At 42.9% G+C, this 26,648-nt stretch overlaps 1 protein-coding gene across 1 annotated transcript in view; it reads right to left on the bottom strand.

The window, feature by feature from the left end:
* Positions 1 to 1,504: 1,504 nt before the first annotated feature.
* Positions 1,505 to 26,648, bottom strand: part of SLC7A14 (solute carrier family 7 member 14) — a 69,640-nt gene continuing 44,496 nt past the window's right edge. The window contains exons 7-8 of the mRNA XM_047875565.1: positions 20,423 to 20,876; positions 1,505 to 1,516 (exon numbers count right to left, since the gene is read on the bottom strand). Of these exons, the coding sequence (XP_047731521.1) occupies positions 20,554 to 20,876 (323 nt within the window). The 3' untranslated portion in view covers positions 1,505 to 1,516; positions 20,423 to 20,553. The remainder of the gene's footprint in view (positions 1,517 to 20,422; positions 20,877 to 26,648) is intronic.

Here is a 26,648-nt window from a genome sequence, read left to right on the forward strand (position 1 = left end):
CTAGGGAAATTGGGACAGGCCTGGGTCATATACGCCATGTAGATTTCTTTTCCTGCTGGATGAGAAAGAGCATGGCTTCCCCAATGGAAGTTACAGTGCTTTTACCAGGAAAGGGCACAATGATGCTGAGAGGACCCAAAATAATATATGTCCATTACACTTACCAATACCTGAAAGTTTAATTCAACCAACAACCTTCTTTTACATTGGCCTGCTCTGCCTTATTGCCCTGTGATCTCATCTAGAGAGTCTTTTGGAAAGAATCACTTACCACCAAACAAGGGATATTTTATAGGAACAATCTCCTGGTGGATTAGTTATTATAAATTTTAAACTTATTCCCTAGGGCTATTTATATTTTCTGTAAATTTAAAAACCTGTTATTAATTAAAATATTTTCCTCAATTGTGTTCAGAATAGAACAGAATTCTGAATAAGTTGGCCTTCAGGGTATCGTGCCAGCTACATAATTCACATGTTTTTAGGTCTGGGCTTCCCTAGAGCTTATTGACATTAAGATTTGAAATCTAGCTTATTATTTAAAAATTCACAAGCTCTTAGACTTTTGGTCATTTAAAATAGATTGAAAAAACTGAGGAGTGCTGGAGGAGGGTGGGGGAGAGAGGGGTTAAGTGGGTGATGGGCATTAAGGAGGGCACTTTTCGGGATGAGCACTGGGTGTCATATGTAAGAGATGAATCAATGGGCTCTACTCCTGAAGCCAAGACTACACTGTATGTTATCTAACTTGAGTTAAAATAAAATAAAATAAAATAAAATAAAATATAAAATAAAATAGATTTAAAGAGCATCTGCTAAAATTACATTATTCATTTATTCACTCATTGAGCCATTTGACTAGTTAATTGATTAAACAGACATTTAATGAGTGCTTGCTGTGTGCCAGCCATGCATTAGCCACCGGGTATAAAAATAAGCAGGAAGGCAGCCCTCAGATAATGCACAGGCCAGTGGCATAGTCAGGCACATCATGAATAAGGAGGCCGTAGCTTCTTATCATTGCCATCCTTAATCTACGTCGGAAAGTTACACCCTGACTGAGAGGGGAAAATAAAATGCCAACAGAAGCACGTTAGTGCAGATTAAAGATAGCAGTTCACAGACTATCTGATATATAAAGGCGTATTGACTAGGTCATCTCTCAACCTGGCACCTTTTTGGCTGAAAGTCAGCCAATCCCTAAACTACATAAAACCTATTGATTTAATTATGAGCCGAACACCGAGGAATTGGCAGAAAGTGCCTTCCCAAGGCTTTTGCACAGTGTCCTGTTGAGACCTTCTGCAGAGAAGCATGTTGCTTCTCCTTAGGGCTGGAATTTAGTGGAAGGTGTCAATCTTTTGTTTTCTGAGTGATTTAAAAACTTTCTCTCCAGGGGTTGGGACTCAGTTTTTATTGTGTTAAGGGCAACAAAAACAGCTGAGTCACCTGGCACTGACATGCATGTAAAAGACACGACCAGGTACAATGGGCACAGTACAGTAGAGACAGTGACCTTCATGCTGGAAACTGTAGGTGGTCTGAGGGTGCTGAACTGTTCCTCCTCTAAAAATATGAGGAGTAATGTTTCTTTTCATAGTCGATTAAAAAAAACCAATCAAAACAAAAATCTAGGCGTCTATCGAATAACTAACATAGGCAATATGCTACCACACACATGAGTCATTTCATGAAATGCATTTCACAAACTGTAAAATTTGGCAATCCATAGTCTTGGCCTGATACGGTGATTCTTTTTCACAAAGCGCTCAGGGACCCCCGGCTCCTTCCAACACACTGCTTCATCAGTCCTAGAAGTGGCTCTTGAACTCATGCTCCAGGATGGCAGCATCTACATTGCAGGTGGAAAAAGGATCGAAGAGAAGAGGCAAAGGCCCATGCCCACTATGTCCTGGGATAGTTCCCTCAAGCTGTCACGGGAATCTGATTGTAGTAAGTCACATGGCCACATCTAGCTGCAGGAGAGGTTGGGAAATACAATCTTCATCAGGGCTGGCTATGTAATCTGCAATGCCCAGTGTAAAATGAAAATGTGGAGCTCTTTTTAGAAAACGCAGGAAAAAGGTGTTAAAGATAACAAAAATGTAAAGTTTTTTCCTTTTCCTGTGGTCTCTCTTTTGACTTGTCATGATCTTTCACTTTGTTTTGTTTTGTTTTGCCATTTAATGTTGTTCTAGGTAAAGAAAAATTAAAATTTTAAATTTCTAGCATGAATTTTACTATTCTTTATATTGTGGAATGTTTGTTTTATTATTTAATTTTTTTTAATGTTTATTTATTATTGAGAGACAGAGAGAGACATAGCATGAGTATGGGAGGGGCAGAGAGAGGAAGAGACACAGAATCCGAAGCAGGCTCCAGCCTCCAAGCCGTCAGCACAGAGCCCGACGCTGGGCTCGAACTCACAAACCACAAGATCATGACCTGAGCTGATGTCGGATGCTTAACCGACTGAGCCACCCAGGCGCCCCTGTTTTATTATTTTTTAAATGTTTATTTATTTCCTTTTGAGAGGGACAGTGATAGAGAGAGAGAAAGAGGGAGAGAATCCTAAGCAGACTCTGCACTGTTAGCAAAGCCCAATGTGGGGTTCGAAGTCAAAAACTGTGGGATCATGACCTGACACAAAATCACGAGTTGGACACTTAACCCACTAAGCCTCCCAGGCACCCCTGGAATGTCTGTTTTAAATGTAAATATAAGAACATTTTACTTTTATGCAGAAACTTAAAAATCCCACAATTTGTATTTGGTCGCTCATGCATCTATTAACACTTAATTCTTATTAGAACTGTGGAAACATTGCACCAAGCTAACTAAACTGTTTTTTATTTTACTTCTTGACATGCACCCGGTCTACCAATTCTCTCTAGTTTCAGCTTCCTGATGAGTAAGGAAAGGTTGAAATGAAAAGGAACTGTAAGTTGCCCTATTTTTCCCTTTCCTTCTCTGTCATCCTTTTCAGTATAAAAGTAGTTGGCGAATACAGGGAATTAATACAAGGATGTGATAGGGTTCCTTAGTCATTCGTGTTTCTTAGGACTCCATTGCCTTCTTTCTGTTTGAAGTGAGCCGTGGTTTGAATGGTAGGTGTGGCCTCTGGAGACTGTCAGTACACTTGCTTACTCAGTGTCTTAGTCTGTTTCTGCTGCTATAACAAAACACCACAGACAGGGTGGCTTATAAACAACAGAAATTTATTCTCACAGTTTGAGAGGCTGGAAGCCCACCATGAAGGCACCAGCATGGTGGCGTTCGCCCTCCTCCTGGTTCACAGCCAGTGCCCTCTCACTGTATCTTATGCAGCGGAAGGGGTGAGGGACCTCCCTGGGGCTTCATTTATCAAAGCGTTAATCCCAAGAGAGCTTCACCCCCAAGTACCTAAGTACCTCCCAAAAGATCCACCTCCTAATACCATAACTTGTGGGGTCTAGGATCCCAACATATGAATTTTGGGGGTACTCAAATATTCAGACCGTGATACTCAGTCATAGATATAACACACTCTTACCTTTGAGCTTGCTTTGAATCTTGCTGAGCTCCCATACATCATGGATCCACTGGAATTCTGTGCTCGCGGGGCATTGTGAATGCTATATGAAAATACAGTGGCAAGAAATGTTGGAAACATGTATTGCACATATTTTCTCTATTCATATGCATGCTCTATTGTCCTGTTAGACTTGACTTAGAAAACACAAGTTCAATGGTAAAACTGTGAAGAATTTCAAGATGGCAACAGCAGAGAATTAAACCAAGTACAGGGGCCCCCTTCTTTCAGGGACTGTGAGACTACACAGGTCATTGTGTCCACGAAGCTGGCCCTGGCTTTTGTTCTAGCTGGCCTTTGTTCTAGCTGGCTATGTACCCAGCTAAATTTTCAATTATTATTTTTTTAAATGTTTATTTATTTATTTATTTATTTTGAGAGAGAGAGTGAGCAGGGGAGAGGCATAGGTTGAGAGAGAGAGAGAGAGAGAGAGAGAAGAATCCCAAGCAGGCTCTGAGCTATCAGCACAGGGCCCGATGCAGAGCTTCATCTCATGAGCTGTGAGATCATGACCTGAGCCGAGATCAAGAGTCAGATGCTTAACCGAATGAGCCACCCCAGGCTCCTCGATTAAATGTGTAAGAAGAGAACGGATTTTGAGGGAAACCTATGTGATACTTTCTAACAATTCTATGAGAAGGGTATCTGTCTTAGTTCAGACTTCTGTAACAAAGTACCATAGACTCTATGGCTTAAATAATAAACATTAATTTCTCACTGTTCTGGAGGCTGGGAAGTCTAAGATTAAGGTGCCGGCAGATCTAGTATCTGGTGAGGAGTCTCTTCCTGGTTTGCAGATGCTGCCTTCTTGCTGTGTCCTCATGGGGTAGGAAGAGAAAGCAAGCGAAAGCTCTAGACTTTTTTTCTTTCTTTCTTGCTTTCTAATGTTTATTCATTTTTCGAGAGAGACAGAGCATGAGTAGGGGAGGGGCAGAGAGAGAGAAGGAGACCCAGAATCCGAAGCAGGATCCAGGCTCTGAGCTGTCAGCACGGAGCCTGATGTGGGGCTTGAACCCACGAACCGCAAGATCATGGCCTGAGCTGAAGTCAGACACTTAACGGACTGAGCCTCACAGGCTCCCCTAGACCTTCTTTTTATAGGAACACAAATTCTATCATGGGGCCCCTCTGTCATGACCTTATCTAAACGTAATTGCCTCTGAAAGGCAGCCCCTCCAAACACCATCACTTTGGGGATGAGGGTGTCAACATATGAATTTGAGGGACACACAAACATTCGGTCTATTCAACTATTAGTATCACCCCCTTTTTCCCATGTGAAGAAACCGGGGCTCAGGGAGATGAAGTAATGAATCACAGCGACAGCTCTAGCAAGTATCAATACTTGGGGACGCCTGGGTGGCTCAGATGAGTGTGTCTGACTCTTGATTTCGACTCAGATCATGACCCCAAAGTCGTGGGACTGAGCCCCACATCGGGTTCCGTGCTCAGCACGGAGCCTGCTTAAAGATTCTCTATCTTTCTCCCTCTGCCCCCTCTCCTGCTCGCACTCTTTCTCTCTCTCTCTCTCGAAGTAAAAGCCTTGAACCCACGGGTTCTAAAGCTAAGGCCCGTTCTGATACTGCTACAGCATACTTGGAGTTTACGAAATGAAGTTAAATTATGTTTCACAAACTAGAGCAGAATTACAATATCAAAAATATGCATCTTTCACATAGGACTTTAAAGAGAAGTATTGATCTTACCTAAAATAGTAACAGAGTTCATCACACAGGTTTTGTTCATTTAATTCTTACAACCATTCCATGAGTTAGGGACTATCACATAGTCATTTTTACAGATGAGAAAATAGAGGCGCAGAGAGATTAAGTAAATTGCAGGTTCCATAGCCAAGATTATAACCTTTGCATTCTGACTATAAAGCCTGAAGTATTAAATGCTACTCTAGCCTTCAAATGGAATTTGCCTCCTAAGAAAGTGGAGTGAATTACAATGGAAAGCCATTTAATAAAAGGACAGATACAAAATTAGTGTAAGAGTCTTTAACATAAATCCTCTCCTTCTTAAAAATGTTAGTTTAGAAATAGAGTTAAATTCTGGACCTATTTTCAAAACAATTATTCTTAGAAAGGGATCATTTATCTGTGGTCAATTGGAAAATAAAGGGAACTCAAGCTTCTCTATGGCATAAGAGCTATTGGATATTTGTATCTCTGGAAAGAGGAAAGGTAGACTCATATTCTCCACCAGGCCACAAATGGATTTTCAGGAAATAAGGGGAATTAGCTACTGAAGGGAGTGAACTCTTTTGTAGGCTTTGAAGTCCTAATGAATGACAGATCATACATAATCTGTATGCTAGGTATGGGCCACTGTGGTTAGCACTTGTTAGCAGGGGGATGGGAGAGGGGAGGAAGAGGACATGGCCAATGTTCAGACTATGGGTTTGGTTTGCAAACAAATACCAAAACGAGTGAGCGCACTCTGTTTTTAGCAAAGAAATCATTGTGCTGGAAAACCCTCAAAATATCAATCACTCAATAAGACCTCTTTAGAAAAACAATAAGATTTTTGTACAGAGCCCTCTTGAAGTTAACCAGTTTGTGTTTAAAATGTGAAAATAAAAGAAGAGAGCACTCCAGGTCAGAAGGTCTTTCTGAGCTACTTTCAATCCAGCCAGACCCCGAAAAGGGAAGTAGGGCCTCGCTTTGGTTAAAGATTGGCCTCAGGATGGCAGAGAGGGTCAGGGTTCTGATTCTTTAGTCCTGTACTTCTCCTCCTAGCCCAAGGAGGGTGGACAGTGTCAAGACCAGGAGGCTGTCAAAGGCTCCCTCTGTGTGTTAGGATTTGGAATTTCTTTCTTGTTTAACGTTTTATTTATTTTTGAGAGACAGAGCGTGAGCTGGGGAGGGGCAGAGAGAGGGAGACACAGGATCCGAAGCAGGCTCCAGGCTCCGAGCTGTCAGCACAGAGCTGGACGCGGGGCTCGGACTCATGAACCGTGAGATCATGACCTGAGCTGAAGTTGGACACGTAACCAGCTGAGCCATCCAGGCACCCAACAAAAGCAATTTCTTTAAATATTTATTTTGAGAGAGAGAGAGAGAGAGAGAGAGCGAGTGTGCAGGGGGAGGGGCAGAGACAGAATCCCAAGCACGCATCCAGTTGCCAACACAGAGCCCCACTCAGGGCTGGGAGGAGTGGGGGTGGAGGGGGCTGCTGAATCTCAGGAGCTGTGAGATCATGACCCGAGCCGAAATCAAGAGTTGGACGCTTAACCGATTGAGCCACCCAGGCGCCCCCAACAGCAATTGTTTTTCATGAATTGTTGTAAGATCACAGACTCACAATGTTTGTTTTTAAAATTCTTAGATAACAAACTTTTGTACTTTTGGCTTCACTGTTTCTGCCACAATTTGTTAGTTTATGCTTTGTAGGAAGTTTTGTAAATGACAGCTCTTTGTGTGGGGTCAGTTTAATAAAAACAGACAATGCAATCCATAAATCCACTTAAATGGGTATTTGTAATATACAAAATATCATAACTTGAATGAAATGGTGAGGGTGGTGAGGGTGGTGCTATCTACCTCTTCTCAGTCCTCAGAAGCTCTTAGGGACCCATATGACCATTAGATCCTCGCAGTGATGATCTGATGAATATGTGGCTCTGAGTAATCCATAGTAAGCTACTTAATACAATATAACACAAATAAAATTAAGTCTTATACTTCATCCATTGAATATGTTATTGTTGTATGTTAATACAGATTATAAGTATATTATAATATATATTAATGTATTATAAGAAGCATATTGTAATATGTTAATTTTATATAATAATGTATTGAACATAAGGCTTAGTTTTGTTCTCATTTTTTAGATTTTAAATTTTGGAAAAGTAGTTCTAATATTTTCTTTGTTATGTTTTTTTTGGATGCACCTGATCTAGTGCAGGGAAGAGACATATAAACAAATAACTGTATTCAACATGGACAATGCTGGATACATTAAGGAAAGAAGAATGCTATACAAACATGTAGTTGGGAGAGGAGTCAGTAGGGCAGAGGTTAAATTCCAGAAATTCAGAAAAGGGATGCATTTGAGAGGAACTTGAAGGATGAATGGGAGTTTGTTGAGTGGATGAGGGGTGAAGGACATTCAAGAAGAGGGCAAGAGAATGGGCTTAGAACACATTCAGGAGTCTGATGGGGTCAGAATATAGGACGCTTGGGGGGAGGGTTAGGCATGAGACTGGAGATACTGGTGGGATATATGCTATGGAGGGCTGATTCTATTGGCAAATGGGAGCCAGTGGAGATTTTAAATAGAGGAATGACCTTAGAGAAGGATATATTTCCTTTATAAATCACGAACAACATGTACATTTTGAAAATGTATTTTTGGCAGGTGTGGATGAAACTCTGATCGAATTTAAGAAAAAAATTATTGATCATTTTCTGTGTGACATGCCATGTCCCCAAGGCAACGCAAAGTTGTATCGGTACACATTTTCCATGGTGAAAAAGGTGGGCACCCAGGTGCCCCTTGAAGACAGTTTTGGTTGGCTGTACATTACTGAGTTCTACAGTTACATTGCAATTTACTTAAACATTGCAATTTACTCCTGTTTGGGACATTAGGTTGACTTCCATGTTTTGGTATTTTCCCCCTGTAATTATAGATATAGTCTTTGGCATAAACCTTTGACCATATCTCTGATTATTTATTTTCTTAGGATCAATTTCTAAAGAGTTGAGTTAAAGGATCTGAAATCTGTCAGAGAGGTGAACTGCCCAACATTTAATAGTGTGATTGAAATTGTTCTCCACTTTGGCAAAAGTGTAGGGAGGGCTTCTGGATGGTGAAGGAAAACTCAGCTTCCAGTCATTCATCCATTTAACAAATATTCTTTGAAGGCCTCCTGCATCCCAGGCTCTGCACTAGGTGCCAAGGTGCAGTAGGAAGCAAGAGAGTTGTGTTCACTGCCCTCATGGCAGCGATCTGGAAAGTGAGAAATCACAGGTCAACTTATTGTTTAGAGATGAGGAAACAAGGTTTACAGAACCAGCTATGGAGAGCCAGGACTGGAATACCGTCTCTCTCTAGCAGTCCAAACCTCTTTGCACCTCACCTGCCAGCTCTCCCCTGAGAGTGATCTTGGGGGCATCAGTTCAAGGCAGATTTATGGTATCTAAACCCTTGCTGTATTTTAGATTTAGCTCTCAGCAAGATTGTGAAGTGAATGGGGCTAAGTGTGTCTTTGGGACCCTGGCCTCTTCCCTCCGTGCCATTTTCACCTCTGGGAGGCTCCCAAACCCCTGTCAGGCACCCAGGGCCCTCATACTCTGTTCCCATGACCAGGGAAAATCAACTTTCTGAGAAGGAACTAATATCAGTCATTCATATCTCAACATGATTGAATTAAGACACTGTGTTCCTTCCTCCAAGGGGAGTTAACTGTGAAGGCATTTAAAGATCTCTTTCTTATTGAGGAATGCCAGACTTTGTTTCCAATGGAGGCATTTGGGCCTCAGGGAGCAGATAGGGCAGAGGTGTCCTCTCTCCGCTGGTCTTCAAGGCTCACAGCCTACCTCCTTCCCATGCCCTTTCCAGTGGGTTGGTCAGCCCAGTCTCCTCCACCTTCTTTTATAAGACTGACAAGGCTGGGTGAGAAAGTGGAGGACATTGTATCCACACCTTGAATAGTTTCCAGCACATTAAAGGGGTTGCTTTGGACACGGAGCTTCATAGAACAGGGAAACCCCATTGCTAGGAAACCCCCTTTCTCCTCCCCACCCTGCCCTGTGAGGAGTGTCTCTGTTAGGAAGGAAATTCAATTACCGTCTTCCAGCCACCAGAATTGAATTTAGATGGACTATTTCCTCTTCGGATTTGTGCCAAATTGTATTCCTGTTGCTGTGTTTGAAGTTAATTAGAGTCACAAATCATTTGTATTTCCCTCCTCTGAAGGAAAGCCTGCCACTACACTTATCTCAGCCAGTTAATTGACTTATAGAGGGCTGGCTCATCCCTTCCCGAAAACACTCTAAATGGTTCTGATGGGTAAGCATCAGGATGACACATATATGTAATAAAAGCTTGGAGAATTCAAATTTTCTAGGTCATAGAAATGGGATGTGTGTGTGTGGTTTTCTCTCTGAGCCTCATAGCTTAGAGTTTTTCTTGATTTGATTCAGGCCAGTGTGAGAATGGAAAAAAAACCTATCCTCGGGTGGGGGAAGAGGTGCATGTGGGCAAAAGAGAGGAGGGGACCTTGACACAGAAAGGACTCTCACTGCCAGGCACTGAACTCTTAGTAGTTGGAAATGAAATGTTTAGTGTTTGGGATATGGGGGGTCCTTTAAATTTCGAATGGGGCATTTAAGTTTTAAAATGGTTTTGATATAGGAGAAGGGAAGGAAAAATGAGATAAAAACAGAGAAGGAGGCAAACCATAAGAGACTCTTAAATACAGAGAACAAACTGAGGGCTGCTGGAGGGGAGGTGGGTTAAATGGGTCATGGGTATTAAGGAGGGTGCTTTTAGGAATGGGCACTGGGTGTAATGTAAGAGATGAATCACTGAGTTCCACTCCTGAAACCAAGACTACACTGTGTGTTAACTAACTGGCATTTGAATAAAACAAAGGTTTTCAGTTATGGCCTAAGGAGAAAATGCCTATAAAGCAGCTTTGATACTCTGAACAACCTTTGAATCTTTTTCACTTTTAAAAATTGTGGAAAATGTACATAACCTGACACGTATCATCTTAACCATTTGTAAGCATACAGTTCAGTGCTATTAACCACATTCATATTGTTGCACAGCCATCACTGCATCCTCTCGTGAACTCTTTCATCTTGCAAAACTGAAACTCTGCACCCATTAAACAATAAGTCTCTGTTCTCCTCTCCCCTCAGCCCTTCTTACTGCTTCTATGATTTGGATTACTCTAGGTACCCCATATAAGTAGAGTCAGATGGTATTTATCTTTTTGTCATTGGCTTACTCAGCATAATGTCCTCAAAGTTCATCCATGATGTAGCGTATGTCAGGATTTCCTTCCTTTTTCTTTCCTTTTTCCTTTCTTTTTTTTGAGAGAGAGGAAGCAAGTGAACAGGAGGGGGGCAGAGCGAGAGGGAAAGAGAGAATCTTAAGCACGCTCCACACCCAGCATGGAGCCCGACACAGGGCTCGATCTCAAGGACCATGAGATCATGACCTGAGCCAAAATCAAGATTTGGATGCTTAACCAACTGAGCCATCCAGGTGCCCACGATTTCCTTCCTTTTTAAGGTTGAATAATATTCCATTGTTTATATATACATATACATATATACACATGTATGTATATATACATATCTATTCAGTCATCGATGGACACTTGGGTTGCTTTCCTGTTTTAGCCACTGTGAGTAATGCTGCTGTGAACAAGTACCTTTGAGACCCTGCTTTCAATGCTTTTGGATATATATCCGGAAGTGGAGTTTTTGGATCATATGGTAATCTATTTTTTTTTTTTTTTTTTTTTGAGGAATAGCCACACTGTTTTCCACAGTGGCTGCATCATTTCACCTTCCCACCAGGGCAAGTTGAAGGGTTCCAACTTCTTCACATCTTCACTAACGCTTGGTATTAAATAACCTTTCAACATTAAGACCCATGTAATGAGGCTGTGTTTTGGAATATGTATCCAATTCTTTTGATCCTGGTGATCCCCAGTTCCAGGTTGTCCTGTGAGTCTCCTTGGCTACTATTTACAAATAAACAAACGGGCAACTCTTTCACCAGTAAGACAGAATTCCAAGGCGTATAGACCTCAGGAGGGAGGTGATGTGTAGGAAAAATCCTTTTTCAGACTGAGAGAAGAGTGGAAAGCCAACCCCTGCTGGTCCTGCTGGATGGTGGGGAGAAGAAGAGAAACAGAGGTAGGATGGAAAGGGAAAAATACTTGTCCAGGCTTTTCCCCTCTCTGTGGGCAGGGTTGTGTTAGGAGTGATAACGTCTGAAAACACTGGACGGATTAGTGGTATACTTAGCCGGCAGGGATATAAGCGGTGGTGTGCTTATCAATGTCTAACAGACAGCTCTCTGGAAACAAACAAACAGACCCTGATTTTGTAGCATGTGTCAATTTGCACGGTGTGAATACTCCCACCATGGCCGATTTCAAGCTACCAGTGTGAACTCACTGAGCACGAAGTTGGGAAAAGATGTTGACAGCACATGATTGTAGAGTGTTCCCCAGACAGATATAACGGTTGTAAATAACCTCAAGAAGAGTTAAATGTAGTAGATAACAGTTAAATGTAGTAATTAGTTTTGAGTATTTATTCCCTTTGCTTTCCATACAATTGATTGTAAGGTTATAGAAGTTAAGTTTAAAAAAATTTTTTTGATTAACATTTATTTTTGAGAGAGAAAGAGACAGACAGAGCACAACCAGGGGAGGGGCAGAAAGAGAGGGAGACACAGAATCCGAAGCAGGCTGCAGGCTCTGAGCTGTCAGCACAGAGCCAGATGCGGGGCTCGAACCCACGAACGGGAGATCATGACCTGAGCCGAAGTCGGACGCTCAACCGACTGAGCCACCCAGGCGCCCCGAGTTTTAATAATAGTTGTCTTTAGCAACTGACTCACAAAAGTTATGAAAAGTTAACAATTGTTCTCAGGATCAGGCTGCAGCACACCACAGGCTAGAAGCTGCAATCATGGGCTATAAGCATCAATGAGCAGAGCCCAGAAATAATAGTGTGTCATTAGTGACAGAAGTGACTGGATACTTTGGCCCGTGGTGGTGGTCCTGCCCCAGGTCTCAGACGGGATGCAGTGGGTTCTTAAGTGGAAGTGCTGAGGGCTTGGTGGACCAGCAGAGGCCTGGAATCATACCAAGGAGCATCTGTGTGCAGGAACTTCACAACTGGGATTCAGTGTGGACTTTGGAAGTGAATGTCATCATGAAATCCATATGGCTAGACGGGCCAGTTCTTTTTCCATGGTCACCTGTGCAGGGAGCAGTCCAGGTAGCCATTCTGCAGCAGCAGAGGGTCCAGAACACCTTAGTTCTCATCTGCTCGCCTAGCCTCCCCGCCCCCCCCCCCCCCCCCCCCCCGCCAACTTCTGTGAGATCCTATAGGTTCTGTTCCCAGCTGTCATTTTGGAGAGAAGCAAGGGGGAGGGGAGGAAATCCAAAAGACTGAGCCTGCATCCCAAAGAGACTCAATCATCGAAAAAGAGACTCAAGTAGAAGACAGCCGTGATTCTGCAAATGAATACATTTAAAATTTGTTTTTCTCTCCCTGCTACCCAGGCAGGTAGACCCTGGCAAGGGAGATCAACGCATTGCAGAAAATAGAGACATGGCAGGTTCTTTGCATCTCGTGCGGTGTGGCATCATGTGACCCTACCACACCACTTTACCTTTTCTCCAGACGTCACCACTGTACTGTCAAGCAGTAAAAATAAATTAAACCACCAGAAATGCTGTCTGTAGGCAGGTAATGGTCCTCCAGTTTGTCCCTAAAATGAATGGGGGCAACGAGTCGGAATGCTCCTTGGTGCTGAGGATGGGGGGCAGGTGTGTGGTTATGGCTTGTGGTACTGGGGATGGGGTAATTCAGGAAGCAGTGTAGTGGGGGGTCTCAGACGGAGCCTGGTACCGTGTTAGAAGAAAATGACCAGAGGGAGATTGGGTCACTTCCTGTCCTCCCGAGAGTCCACTGAAGAAGAACTTGTAGTTCTCTTCATGGAAATAAAGTGAACTTGAAAGGTAGGATGACACTGACTTTCTTCAAATTTCAATTTTCATAGTCGATTAGCTGTAATTTTTAAAATATTTTTATTCTGAAAATGAATTTTTCCACAGTAATGCAATTAGTTCCAAAAAAAAAAAAAATGAGCTCATTTATCTGGCTTTTCTACAAAGGACAACTGAAACATTTAAGGCAAGATTCACGTATTCGTCTCCATTTTAGACGGGAAAGAAAGTATCAGACTTCAGGTACTGATTAAGGTGAACAAAATAGGGGGAAGTTCCTTTTTCTTTTCTTTTCTTTTTTTTTTTTTCTTTTGGTAGTCTTCTGCGTAAAAGCTTTACATTACTATGTATATTTTATAGTAAGACATTTTTGTTTCTGACTTTATCACCCATTTTTAAATTTAAAGGCACACAATAAAGCTTTATGCATTTATTAAAATATACACATTTTGGTAAATTTAGAATTTTCCCTTCGTATCTTGATAAACCAATATATTATCAACACCACAGTCATTTGAAAATAAAACACACCCCATAACATATCTGCAAATTATTTCTTTCTTCATGATACACTACAACACCCCATTGTACAGTGCACCAATGGGAATTAAAAACCACAAAACGAACAAACTTTAGCAAATACAGCAATTTCATACTCCCCCCCCCAAAAAAAAATAGCAGAGAAAGACACTAGAAATTACCATCGGCAAAAAGCAAGTTGTACTTCTCAAGGACCAAACAAAAATGAAACAAGTTAGTAAGATTTACAAGCTGTATTTATAACTTTGGACATGAATTGAACAGTAATGTTTCTTTTCCACAGTGAGAAAAGCTAGAATGTCGAGTGAGTTCTGTCCTTAGATGGTATAACTACATGGGATGAAGAAAGAAGAAATAGCTGCTCTCTTAAAAACCCGCAGCCCCTCTATCAGCCCAGACAGTTGAGGTATTTATGCGCCATCATAGCACTAACATGGCATGTCTTTGCTTTGGAAAGTGGGAACGTATGATGTCTGCCGTAGATTCTCGCCTTCGGGAGCATGAGTGAGACCAGTGAACTGGCAATTGCCAACACCAATCAGTCGGAGATGTGCAAGGAGCTCTCTCCTCCTCTGGATATTGGAATGAGCACAATCCTTCAAAGTCCGCACTGCCTGGGAAATTTACGTGACCCACAATTCTCTTTAGCCAATGTCGCTAATGTCAATGTTAGGAAAGTGTAATAGGAAAAAAAAAAAAAAAAAGCACAGGGTGAGTCCCTAATGAAAAAAATCCAGGCTGCTCTTGTTTCCGAATTCTAATACAGAGCCATTTTCTCTCCTTATTGTACCAAAATGTACTGAATGGTCTCCTGGGGTAAAAAATAAAAGCTACCTGTTTTCAGAAGACTTCAAGCCCAAAGCTGACTTTGCGGAAGTCCTGTATGAATTTGGTAATGCCATGCACGTAGAACACTGTTTAACGATTTCGAACACTATTTTATTTTATTATTTATTTTTAAATGTTTATTTATTTTTGAGAGAGTGAGAGAAAGAGAGAGAATGAGAGTGCGCAAGCATGAGCAGGGGAGGGGCAGAGAGAGAGGGAGAGAATCCCAAGCACTGGGATGAGAGAGAGAATCTCTGCACTGACAGTGCAGAGCCTGACCCGGGGCTTGATCCCACGAACCTGTGAGATCACGACCTGAGCCCAAATCAAGAGTTGGATGCTCAACAGACTGAACCACCCAGGTGCCCCTCTAGCACTCTTTTAGTTGACACTGCAGAATATATATTCACTTTTGATGGGCTTCAAAACTCTCACCAATCCCTTTTGGGCTTTAAGCCCTAAAAGAAAAAAAAAGAACATTATTTTAGAGCAGTAATTTTGAGAAAAGACAATGGCCTAGGTATTTCAGAATGATGCATGTGTCACTCAAGCCAAGCCAGAAAAGGAAAGCATTTTAGAAAGCAGTAGCTCCTGAGGAGGAAAGGAAATTACAATAGCTTCTCCTCGAAAGTCTTAGATAAAAAAAAAAATAGACACAGGGCTAACGGTTGTGTACATGAAAGGGGCTTTTTGCCACCTATCACCATTCTAACTGAGAAATACAAAGTCAGCTCTTTGATGAAACAACATCCGGGTTCCTGCTGGCCATGGAGCCTGTGGTTTGGGATGCCGTTTCTGCGTCTGCCTGCTGTTTAATTACAAATATTGGCTCTTTTCACGGCCAGGCCTCAGTGGTTACCAGCTGGTAACTCTCTCTCTTAGGGACTTCAAAGGGCCCTTGCAGATAAACGGGTCCTCAGTGTCAGGGAGGTGCAAGCATATGGAAGTAATGGAAGCTCTATGGACATTTTGGTTGGAAACACCTTCCTTGACTAGTCTTGTTTCAAATGGCGTAAAAATGGAGTACTGCCATGAAGCCCTAGTGGCAAACTTTGGAGTGTGTGTCTCATTCGTGCCCCCTCTCCCACCAGCATAAGAAATTGAGGCCATCTCTGGAGTGGTCACTAACCTGGAAGCTTACATCCAAGAGGGGCCATTAACTCCACCTGGATTCAGTGAGCTGGTCCCTTCCCTGCCTTCAGACGTGGTTCCTGACTTCTGACTTTTCCACTCTGAGATACAAAATTAGGTCAACCTGTGGCTGACCCGCCATGGGCTTCCACTGACATCTCAGCCCCTGGTGAAAGCTGGGGTGAGGGGAAAGCTACTTCCTTTGGTCTTTTAGGCTGAGTCTCAAACTCCTGTAGCCTCTGTTTATAATACAGAGAAAAGGTAGCCCCTTGTAGACTTCCAACAAGTGTGATGTGAAGGAGGTCAAGTTGATCAATTCTTTTCGGGAGAATAGGGGAAAGACATTTCTTTGAAGGAGTTCATGTTTTGTTTCCCAATAATCGCTGGCTTTATATCTAGACAAATGGATCGTTAAATTCAACAACTTCCGGCCCCCGCCCAGCACAGAGCCGGATGCAGGTCTCAAACCTACAAACAGTGAGATCATGACCTGAGCTGAAACCAGGAGTCTGAGGCTTAACCGACTGAGCCACCCAGGTGTCCCTTAGCCGAATTCTATCATCCAATTCCTTTCTCCAGTTCAACGTGGCCTTGCACTCAAGCTGAGTAAAATCTGGAGCTGAGGTTTTACCGTTTAGATTAGTTAGACATAAAAAGTTGTTAGGTTTGGTCGTTTAAACTTACTGTTGAAAATTATAAAGTGGCTGTGAATAACTTCGTATTGTCTGTCTACACGTTAAATGACTATACTTTTCCTAGGTTAACGATGAAATCAGGATTCAAAAGAAGAATCAACCATACATTGCTTTAATTTGGATATATTTTCCCCTTTAATGTATTAAGTCAATTTGAAATGTGTATGTGATCTGTTAGCTCCTTCCACAGGCGGATGAGGCCACTGCCCCAGCTTCTTAAAGTCCAACCTGACTCATACCTTCCTCATTTCGCCAGTGCCTCCCCACCCAGGGAGAGCCAGCCAGCTTAGTTCGCTCTTCCAGTCTATCAGTGAGTAAGCCCTGACCACCTTCTCAGCATTATTGCTTACTGTTCCATATATAAATCGTGCAGACAGCATAAGCTCCTGTCAAACTAGCTTCTTGCCTTCCCTTGAAGGAGGCACAGTACAGATTATTAGTCACAGTACAGATTACCAGCCAGTCTCCACCTTATCCATGCTGTTTCTCCACTGGGCAAGCCTCTCCCCCATTTCTACCTGGCAGAATTCCGCCCATTCTGCAAGGCTCAACACAAGGGCTGCATTCTCTATCATTTTTTTTCTCCAATGGAAGGAGGTCTTTTCCATACTTGAACTCCAATTTCACATTGTAATTCCCTCATCGCACCTGTAACCTTCACTATAGTTTTTATTTATATATCTTATATATCCTGATTTCCCTCATTTCTTATGCCATAGCACAGAATAAGGACTCCACAAAAAATTGTTGAATACATGACATTTCATTTTCCTTTCATCCATCTATTCATCCATCCATCTCATCATCAGATATTTATTGAGCATTCACTATATGCCAGGCACGTGTTTCTGACAAAATCTAAGTCTGAAGCTTATATGTGGGTTTCAATAGTCCATGCTATTCTCTACCCTCATGGGGAAAGATTTGTTGTTATCATGCAGAAGTATTTCTTCTTGCCATTACTAACAATTCCATTATTTTTCAAGTTGCCCCTCACTGGCAAATCTAGCAATGCACATAAAGATTTTGCATTTGTGCACTAAACACACTTCTAGATTTGTCTTATCCTTTCTATCTCTATTTTTAATTTATCCAAACTCCTCACTTTTTTTTCGGTATTATATGTATTTTAATGGCCAACTCAAAATCCTTTTGAAATGAAGCAGAGTACCGATAAATAGAATACAATTACAAAAAAAAAAAATCAAGTAATTGGTTCCAAACTACTAATTCACACAATGAAACTTCCCTGGAAGAGCTTTTGCAGCAGAGAAGAATTCAATAAAATGTAGGTCTTCCTTGAACTCCATTCAAGAAGGCTAAGTTTCTTCAGTAATTATAAGGTGATCTCACTTTTAACATGATCCCAGAAAGTGGTCTTGCGGAAATTGTTAGGAAACACTAATAGAATCATTCTAGTCATTGACGGTATTTGAAACTGCATTCTGAAACCTGGGACCATTGCACAGAGGCTGGGAAACATGAACAAAACATGTCAACTTACCTTAAGAAATCTTTTTCTATCATACTAAGTTTTTTTGTCTTATTTTTTTTTTTAAACCAAGATTGCTAGGGAGATGACTAACTTTAGAGAAATGAAGAGGCCAGGATTAAGACAAGAAGGAGATACCATTTGGGAGAAATGGCTCCAGAAAAAAGAGCAGGTCATAGGATCTTCACAAAATCTATATGCCAGTGGTGTTTACCGAAGCGTGCGTTCTCTCTCCTCATGCTACAGAAATTTCGTACATCTGCCACCAGACTATTGTAACCTTAACACTCAACCCTCATAGTAAAAGAAAGCTCTTTCACCCATGTTAAGATTTTGTTATTTTGCATTCATATTTCTTTTGGGAAATTTTTAATGAATACAGCCCCATCCCATCTATCTGGATATCTCAGGCTTAGCACGTTATTATTTGATTTAGGCAGATTTGTTGAATCTCAAAACTAGTTCAGAACTTTGTATTCACAAAACATTTCTGATAATTAGCTTACGGTTCATTCCCACGACTATATTTCACAGACCAGCTACTGTGTCTTTATGGTCAAGTGTAGGGGAGAGAAGACACGGCATTGCCATGCATCACGTTAAAATGACAGAATGACCTCAGGGAACCAGAAATCTGAACAATTGATACAGAAAAAGAAGATCTAGAAAATAGGAGTTGCTTGAACTTATTGGCATACATTGGCTACGAGTGTGATATGCAATTGACTTAAAAGCGTGTTAAAAAACTAGTTTCAGTTGACCTTCAATTTTAAGCCCAGTGCGCCATCCACAAGGACTCAGGCTTGGTGGTTTTGTCTGCGTTTGGCAGGCGTCAGAGCTGTGCTTTCCCTGACCTGGGAACCCCAAGGGCACAATGTTACACTTCTTTCCCTTCTCATTGCTTAGCCCTTGGTACTTTCTCAATCAGTGTTCACTGAGTGAAAAAATGGAATTTGCCTCTTCTCCAGAATCCTAAAGCATGCCAAGATGGCAGGAACCTCAACAGTTAAGAAAGAATACACTTCACATTAGTCGATGTATTCTGGAAAACTTTTGGCATAATGCTAGATCCGGGAGAGAGAGGGCACGAAATTTGCTATTTTGTCCCCCTTTCAGGAAACTCCCACGAAGATTTTAGCTCGACTGAAACTGTGCCTTCATGTTTTCGCATGCACGTCTCAGTGCAGCCGTGGGAATCCCTGGAACCCAAGAGGAGAGATTAGAGGCCATGTTCTTTCTTCCTGCGGCACGTTCTCTCACCTAGGTTATTTCTGAGAAAATTCTTTTAGGAGCCCCTCTCATGGCCCAATTTAGACCTTACTGGGTAGGTGTTTCTCTGGGCTTCAGTGAATCCTGCTCTGGGAAATAACAGACAAAATACATGTCTAAAAGGGAGCTACTCCAGAAGAATAAGGTTCAGAAGTGAAATGTGATCTCTTGGAATGTGATTACCTAAGTAGCTGTGCTTTCACATCTTTGTTTTCAGAGGAGCCCCCACCAATCAAGTGGTTGCAAATCTCAACAAACTGCACAATTTATAATTTTGGAAATCTGAAATAGAATTTGCAATGTGATCTCAGTGGCTGGGTCACTTCTCCTTGTAAAGATTTTTATCTGATTATAAAACAAACGGCCTACTTCTTCAAGGCATATTAGTGCCATGAAATCATGCTCCAACTTTGCCCTCTTTCATTATATCAGCAGGAGCTTAGGGGCTGGTAAAAGAAAAGGTATGACAGAGAGTTAATTTCTGCCAATGCCCTTCTGGCCTTCGCTGCAAGAGATGCTTGTTTAATTTTTTCCCGGGCACGTAAGTAGGCCTTTGATGGTGCTTCTCACCATGTTGTGGGGTCTGTGCGACTGCTTTATGGTAAATCTGAAACCTCTGGGGAAATGGTCTCAGAGTCCCTAACCTTTGCTGGTTCCTGAAGTTCTAGTGTGGAGACTGAGAACCTTGGGGAATAAAAAGAAGCACACGTCTTCTCCCATGAATTCGTTTTTGTGAGATCTGAGGACAAAGTGTTGCTGGCTGAGGAAGTGCTAGCACCCACCTGCCCACCCCCTGGGGAGCAGTCCTCAGCCCACCAGCGCTGAGAGGATCTTTGCCCTTGTGATCCCGGTGCCTGAAAAGCCGCCCTGTGCCCCCACCCGCCTGCTTTGGCACATCTCCAGGAGGAGCTGCAGCCTCGGTGTGGCCCAAGAAGTTAGCCCCTTGCTTCTGGGGTCTCAGTAAGAAGCAGAAGGATTCAACCAGCAAAGCAAAGGCCTGGGAAACATTTGCTGCCATCAGCTCTGATGGTTGCACCTAAGATAGAATTTCTTGTAGCCTCCTGTTTAGTTTTTTTTTTTTTTTTTTTTTTTTACAAGGGAATCGGTGACGAAACCCAGGTTAGACCCTTCAACAGAACTATCCTGAAGAGCAAAAGTAGCAAATGAAGGGCTATGACTGGGGACTGACTCTGGGGGAAGGCTGGAGTTTTGAAATGAGAGCCAAAAAATGTTTTCACCCTCTAGCCCACAGGTTAAGTTACTGAAAAGAAATCACCATCGTGTCTACACGTTTCTTGTATGTTTACTCCTACTCTGGAGAGTAATCTAACTCATCATTTGCAATCAGGGCCTCTGAGTTCTGTTTGTGTTTGCTTTTGCTCTTTGCTTTGCTACTTGTCCGGGTGTTTGCCTTAGCATCTGACATCTGTTGGTAATAGAAGCCTTTGTCCTCGGCGGGCCCGCCCCAGTTCTCCTGGCTTTCGCCTTCGGTGGCATAGGAGAAACCCTCCTCTACCGAGAAAGGGTCATCCACGTCGTAGCGCTGGTACGTGCTTTGGTGCAAGGCTTCTTCTCGAGCACTGATTTCCAGGGTGCTGTTCCAGATGCCATACCCAAAATAAATGAGCATACCTGCCGGGAGGGAAAGGCACAGGTGAATAAGCAGTTGCTTGGGGATCCATGGGACTAGCGGGGAGATCACTCAAATGGTGAAAGCAGGGCTGGGGGTGGATGTGTTTTCTTTGGTCTGCACAGTGTCTGGAAAAGACTCAAAGTGGGATATCTTGCATTAAGCAACCCTTATTCACAGCTTTCCCTAAAAAACTCCGAAGGTCTGACAACCCTGTCCCCACATTTCTATATGACAGTTTTAGCTGGAGGTGAGAACAGCTGCCTCTTCGGACAGAATGTGGGCTCTTTAGTCGCCTCTGTCCCCACGTCCCTGTTGACATCCAGCCCACTACACTCATGGAGGTGCCAACCAGGACTTTGAATTTTCCACCCTGGCTTAAATATTTATGGATCACCCACAGTGCGTCCCCAGCCTTCTTACAGTATTTTATTATCCCACGCCTCCACCAGGGGACTCCCTCTTTTATCTTACCACTGAGCAATGCGCATATATTGCCCTATGGTTTACCTTGACATTTTTCACTCACCAAAGGAGTATTATTATATTACTGCCACTCAGAGCTGTTTACTTTCTTCTGTGGGCTCTCAGAGTGTCTGGAGCATGCCACTGTTACGGCCCTGAGAACATCTATTGTGTGATTACCTGCACAGGGTGGTTCTGTTTTATAGACTCTGCAGAAAACTGGCGCTTAAGATTTGTTGAACGAAAGAATGAGAACTCCTGATGAGCATGAATTTTCCAGTGCAACCTCCTTACTTTGATGTCATTCCAAGCCAAGGAAAGAAACGTGTCTTCCTAATTGATATGTAGCATTAATAAGGGCTAATGTTTCATTTCTATTATAATATTTTTGAAATAACAAAATAGTTTGCGAACCCCCGTTTTCCACCTTGAAAAGCTCATAAAGGCTCAGGGCCTGGAATGGGTGAGAACCATATCCCTGGGAGGTCATAGGGCATGATGATTAAGACTGTGAGCCATGGGTTCAAACCCTGCCTCCCATCACTATTAGCTGTGTAACCCTGGAGCAGTTACTTAGCCTTTTTGTGCCTCAGTTTTGCCTTTTAGAAAACCATAAGATAGACACTTATAACTTGGGGTTGCCATGAGGATGGAATGAGATAGGCGGTGGCTTTCAACCCTGGCTTCACCTGGAGGGTCACCTGGGGAGTTTTTGAACCGCCCTTATACCCAAACACCACCCCTGGAGATTCCAATTTAATTGGCCTGTAATATGATCGAAGCATAGGTCTGTTTTAAGGCTTCACAGGTGAGTCCAATGGTCAGCCAAGGCTGGGAATCCCTTAGCTCAGGAGTATAAACCTCCTGAGGCACATACTCCATTGCCGACTCTGGACACATTATGGCTTGGCCAGTGGATGGCACTCTGTTATGCACCCCCCTTCCAGACCCCAGACACCCTCTTCTGAGTGGCATTAGCACCTTTGACTTTGCTAACACAGCAGGCATCTGTAGAGCTGTTTGCATAGGACCTTAAGGTCAAGTGTGCTTTCCTCTTTGGTACTTGAGAAATCCTTCTCCCTTTTGAATTTGAAGTGTGTCTTTTTAAGCTTGGATTTCTCCCTCCCTGTCTCAAATGACTTTCTCCTCACCCCTTCCCCCACCCCCCAGTGAAATCAACTTTCCAGGAGCCAAAGTAAGCAGAGATTTATAGTCCTAATTGGTAATAAATCCTGGAGTTAATCATTTGCAGATGTAGCTATTCTCAAATAGCAACTTCATTTTTCTGAGCACGGATCTTTACTCTTTCTTGTCTGGGGGCGGAGGGTGGCCACGGGAGTAGTTATCATCCTTGTGTAGCACAAGGCATCCAGACCTCCTCTAAAATGGCCAGTATGCTGCAGCTTGAAGAATGCCTGTTTTGGAAGCATGTTTGAGATCTGAGAGTAAATTTCAAGAGACTAGGTGGGATCAACAGGCACACACCTTTTTTAAAATTTTTTTTGGCCCAATTTTGCTTTTTTGTTATTTTTTGTCTTAGACATCAAGGCAAGTGTCAAATCTTGCCTCCTATTCCTGCTTGGTATCTATTATATCAATTTTTTCCATCTCTGATCCCCTTCTCAGACCCTATTTATAGGCAAATTATTTCCCTACTGAACTTAATACCATTTCCCCCCCTTTTCCCTTTGCCCCTAAGTTCTCTGCTGTGCCATTACGTGGCTCATCATTCAAGCACTGGATTGACACGTATTCCGACAGACCTTCCCATGCCCCCACCAGAATTTATGGAAATTCTCTAAGAGCCTCATAGAATCCTAGATATATAGAGCTGGGAAAGAGGCTGTGAATGAATGCAATACCTTCACTTTACAGAAAAAGAAACAGGCTGAGGGCAGAACCAGCATTCTATATGGATAGAGAGAAGGCTCTTGCATACTCAGTCCTTCACACCTCTCCTCCGCAGGCTGGCGTATACACTATGCATATCACAGTACATATTCAGTGAGAGGTTATGTCTAAAGTAACTAAAAGGGGCACCTGGGTGGCTCAGTCGGTTGGGTGTCCGACTTCAGCTCAGGTCATGATCGCACAGTTCATGGGTTCGAGCCCCGCGTCCGGCTCTGCGCTGACAGCTTAGAGCCTGGAGACTGCTTCGGATTCTGTGTCTCCCTCTCTCTCTCTGTTTTTCCCCTGCTCGCACTCTCTCTCTCTCAAAAATATATAAAAATTAAAAAATTAAAAAAAAAGAGGTTATGTCTACATTTGTTGTTTGGGAATGGCTGAGTCTGAAGGGATGTGTGTGTGTGCATGAATGCATTGACTATGATTACTTTGAGAAAGCAACCTATGGAAATCTGCCATGTAAATATTTATGGGCCTTTTAATGTTTGCTCTACAATTTCAAAGGTGCATTATTTTGTCTTCTAAAATATATTTCAAATATGAGTGCTCTGAACCAAGAAGTGACTTGTGCATGCAGCCTGATGGAATAAATGGTCAACCTGGGCAAAGGCCTGGTGTTCTGTCTGCCTTCATCCTTCTTGCTGGCTCTTGAGTAAATTCAAGAAAAGTGTTGTGAGGGGCGCCTGGGTGGCTCAGTAGGTTGAGCGCCTGACTCTTTATTTCAACTCAGGTCATGGTCCCAAGGTCATGGGATTGAGCCCTGTGTCAGGATATGCACTGAGCATGGAGCCTGCTTGGGATTCTCTCTCTCCCCTCTCTCTCTCTGCCCCTCCCCTGCTTGTGTGAGCTCTCTCTCTTTCTCTCTAAAAAAATAATAAGAAGAAAAGAAAAGTGATGTGAAGCACTGAGGATTGAATAAAAGGAAAAATGTAGGGGGACAAAGAAACAGGAACAAATGAAGTGAGGAAGGGAGAGTAGAAGGGAGGTAGAGAGAGAGAGAGAGAGAGAGAGGAGAGAAGCATGTACTACCATCTGTCACACATAAACAAAGGCTTTGTGTCGGAGGAGTAAACAGAGCTGCTAAAAGCCTCCTGTGTAGAAGCAGGGTGTTTTGTTTCTGCTCCTTTCTTCAGCTGGCTTACAAAACTAAGCATGAGGTAGTTTCTGAAAAGTCTGTGGGGATTCTGGGAATTCTGAATCATCTAAACTGAACTTCGCACAACACCTCCGGGTGCTGAGGTCCTAATGATACATTCGTTATGTTGCGCCTTTCCCCCAAGAAGCTCAAAATGTTATACATATGTTATCCTGTTCAGATCCCTCCTCGCCTGTTCAGGAGTGTGTGTGTGAGTGTGTGTGTGTGTGTGTGTGTGGCCGGGAGTGGGAAGGTTGCGATTACGTGCATCGCACAGACAGGAACGTTGGGCACGGGACAAAATAAGAGATTTTCCACAGGAACGTGGTTAGTGGTTGGACTGTGAATCCTTCAGGGTCTCTCCGTGTCCTGATCCAGGGTGCTTCTGTTATTTCTCTAACCTGCCAGGACTATAGACTGATTGCAATCAAGCTTGCTTAACTTTTTAGTTTGAAGAATTTCAAACATATATCAAAGTGGAGAGAATAGTATAAAGAACCCCATATACTCATCACTAGTTTGCTCCTGACATCCACCCACCGCTCCCTTCTCAGGTTATTTTGAAACAAATCCTTTCCATCCTATGCTTCACCTGTAAATAAATAAGTACGTATATTTAAAACAGCATTCTTTTTTAAATGTTCATTTATTTGTTTTGAAAGAGAGAGGGCAAGCAGGGGAGAGGGAGAGGGAGAATCCCAAGCAGGCTCCACACTCAGCATGGAGCCCAATGCAGGGTTAGGTCCCACAAGATTGAGATCATGAGATCACGACCTGAGCCGAAATCAAGAGTTGGATGCTCAACTGACTGAACCACCCAGGTGCCCCTAAAATAGACTTCTTAAAAATACTTAACTTACTATCATTATCACATCTAAAAACTAATAATAATTCCCTAAGATTATCTGATATGCAGAAGTATTAAAATTTCCCTGAATTATTGTGCATGTGGGGGAAATACTCTTTACCGTATGAGGCTATAGACTTACTCCAATGATGCTGTCACTGCTTGATAGAGTTTTGGGGCACTGTTATTCAAGTCGTCACTGGGGCTGGCATCATATTCTTTTGCAAACCGTTACAGATGGCAAAGTTTATCTTTTGAGAGAGGATTCGCTTTTGGCCTAAGCCAGAAGTCATTTGGAATGAACCCTTAAGAATGAGACGGCTAATTGACATTTGCATATTTAATCCTGCTGTGTCTTAAAAACTTAGATCCATTGCTTTGTAGTTACACATCTTATATCTGTGATAAATGAAAGGCAGGGGTGATGTTAAAAATCAGAGGGGGGTTAGCTCTTCTGTTGCCGTAGGGTCTTGGAAGCCCCCCTGGTGGGCTGGAGTTATTTTTTTAGGGAGAGGAGAAGCTCAGGGCAGCCACAAGTTAGCAGCAGGCACAGAAGGGTTTCAGTATTTTAAAAAACAGACATGGCTGTACCGGGCACATGGGCTGAATGCAGCCTTGGTCAAAGGTAATGGCCATGAGTCCCGCAAAAGGCTGTTTGCAGCAAAGGGAAATATTCATTCAAAAGGAGGCATTGGCTTTTCTTTCAGACAGAAATTCCCTGGTGGAGAATGTGCCCAGGAGAGGTTCATGCTAGACAAGATGAGGAATCACTCCTTCAGCAATTTAGTGGGCTTTTTTAATGTAGTAGAACACTTTGTGATCATAAAGCCCTTTCTAGAAAAGTACTTCCTCGTCTATCATCCCAGAGAGGTTAAGAACTGGTTAATAAGTCAGTGATTGAAAAGGCACTGGAACTTTCATCTGTTGAGTCTAAACTGATGGCTGTGCCCATCCCACCCGGGCACCTCCAGGGAAGGTTTAGAAATGCCAAGCCTGCCTTCAGATGCTGGGACAAACAACAACTTACTCTACTTGTGTTGCTCCATTTGTGCAAACCAAGCAAATGACGCCAAACCTACAAGTGAGAGGGGTAGGAGGAGGGGGGTGTCTCTGGATCATATGGGGAAAACCTAGCACAAAACCTCAAGTCTGAAAAGAGACTGGGTGACCTGGAGATAGACAGCAGCCGCAGATTTCTAACCTCACGGGCCCAAAGTCTGGCTGAGGAGCAGATGTTGGATCTCTAGAGTCCCCTGGGGGCTTCCTGTCCTCTGTAGGCAGCAACAGGGCTCAGGGCCAGATGAGGTGGGCTACCTGACCTCAGGCTGGGTGGAGCTACCTCTTCCTGGGGTGCACTTTCCAGCAGGAAGCCATGCCCGCGGCAGATAACTGAGGCATTTTGTTATGCCCAGAGGCTTTTTT

The sequence above is a fragment of the Prionailurus viverrinus genome, chromosome C2, assembly GCF_022837055.1.
Source record: "Prionailurus viverrinus isolate Anna chromosome C2, UM_Priviv_1.0, whole genome shotgun sequence".
Lineage (NCBI taxonomy): Eukaryota > Metazoa > Chordata > Mammalia > Carnivora > Felidae > Prionailurus > Prionailurus viverrinus.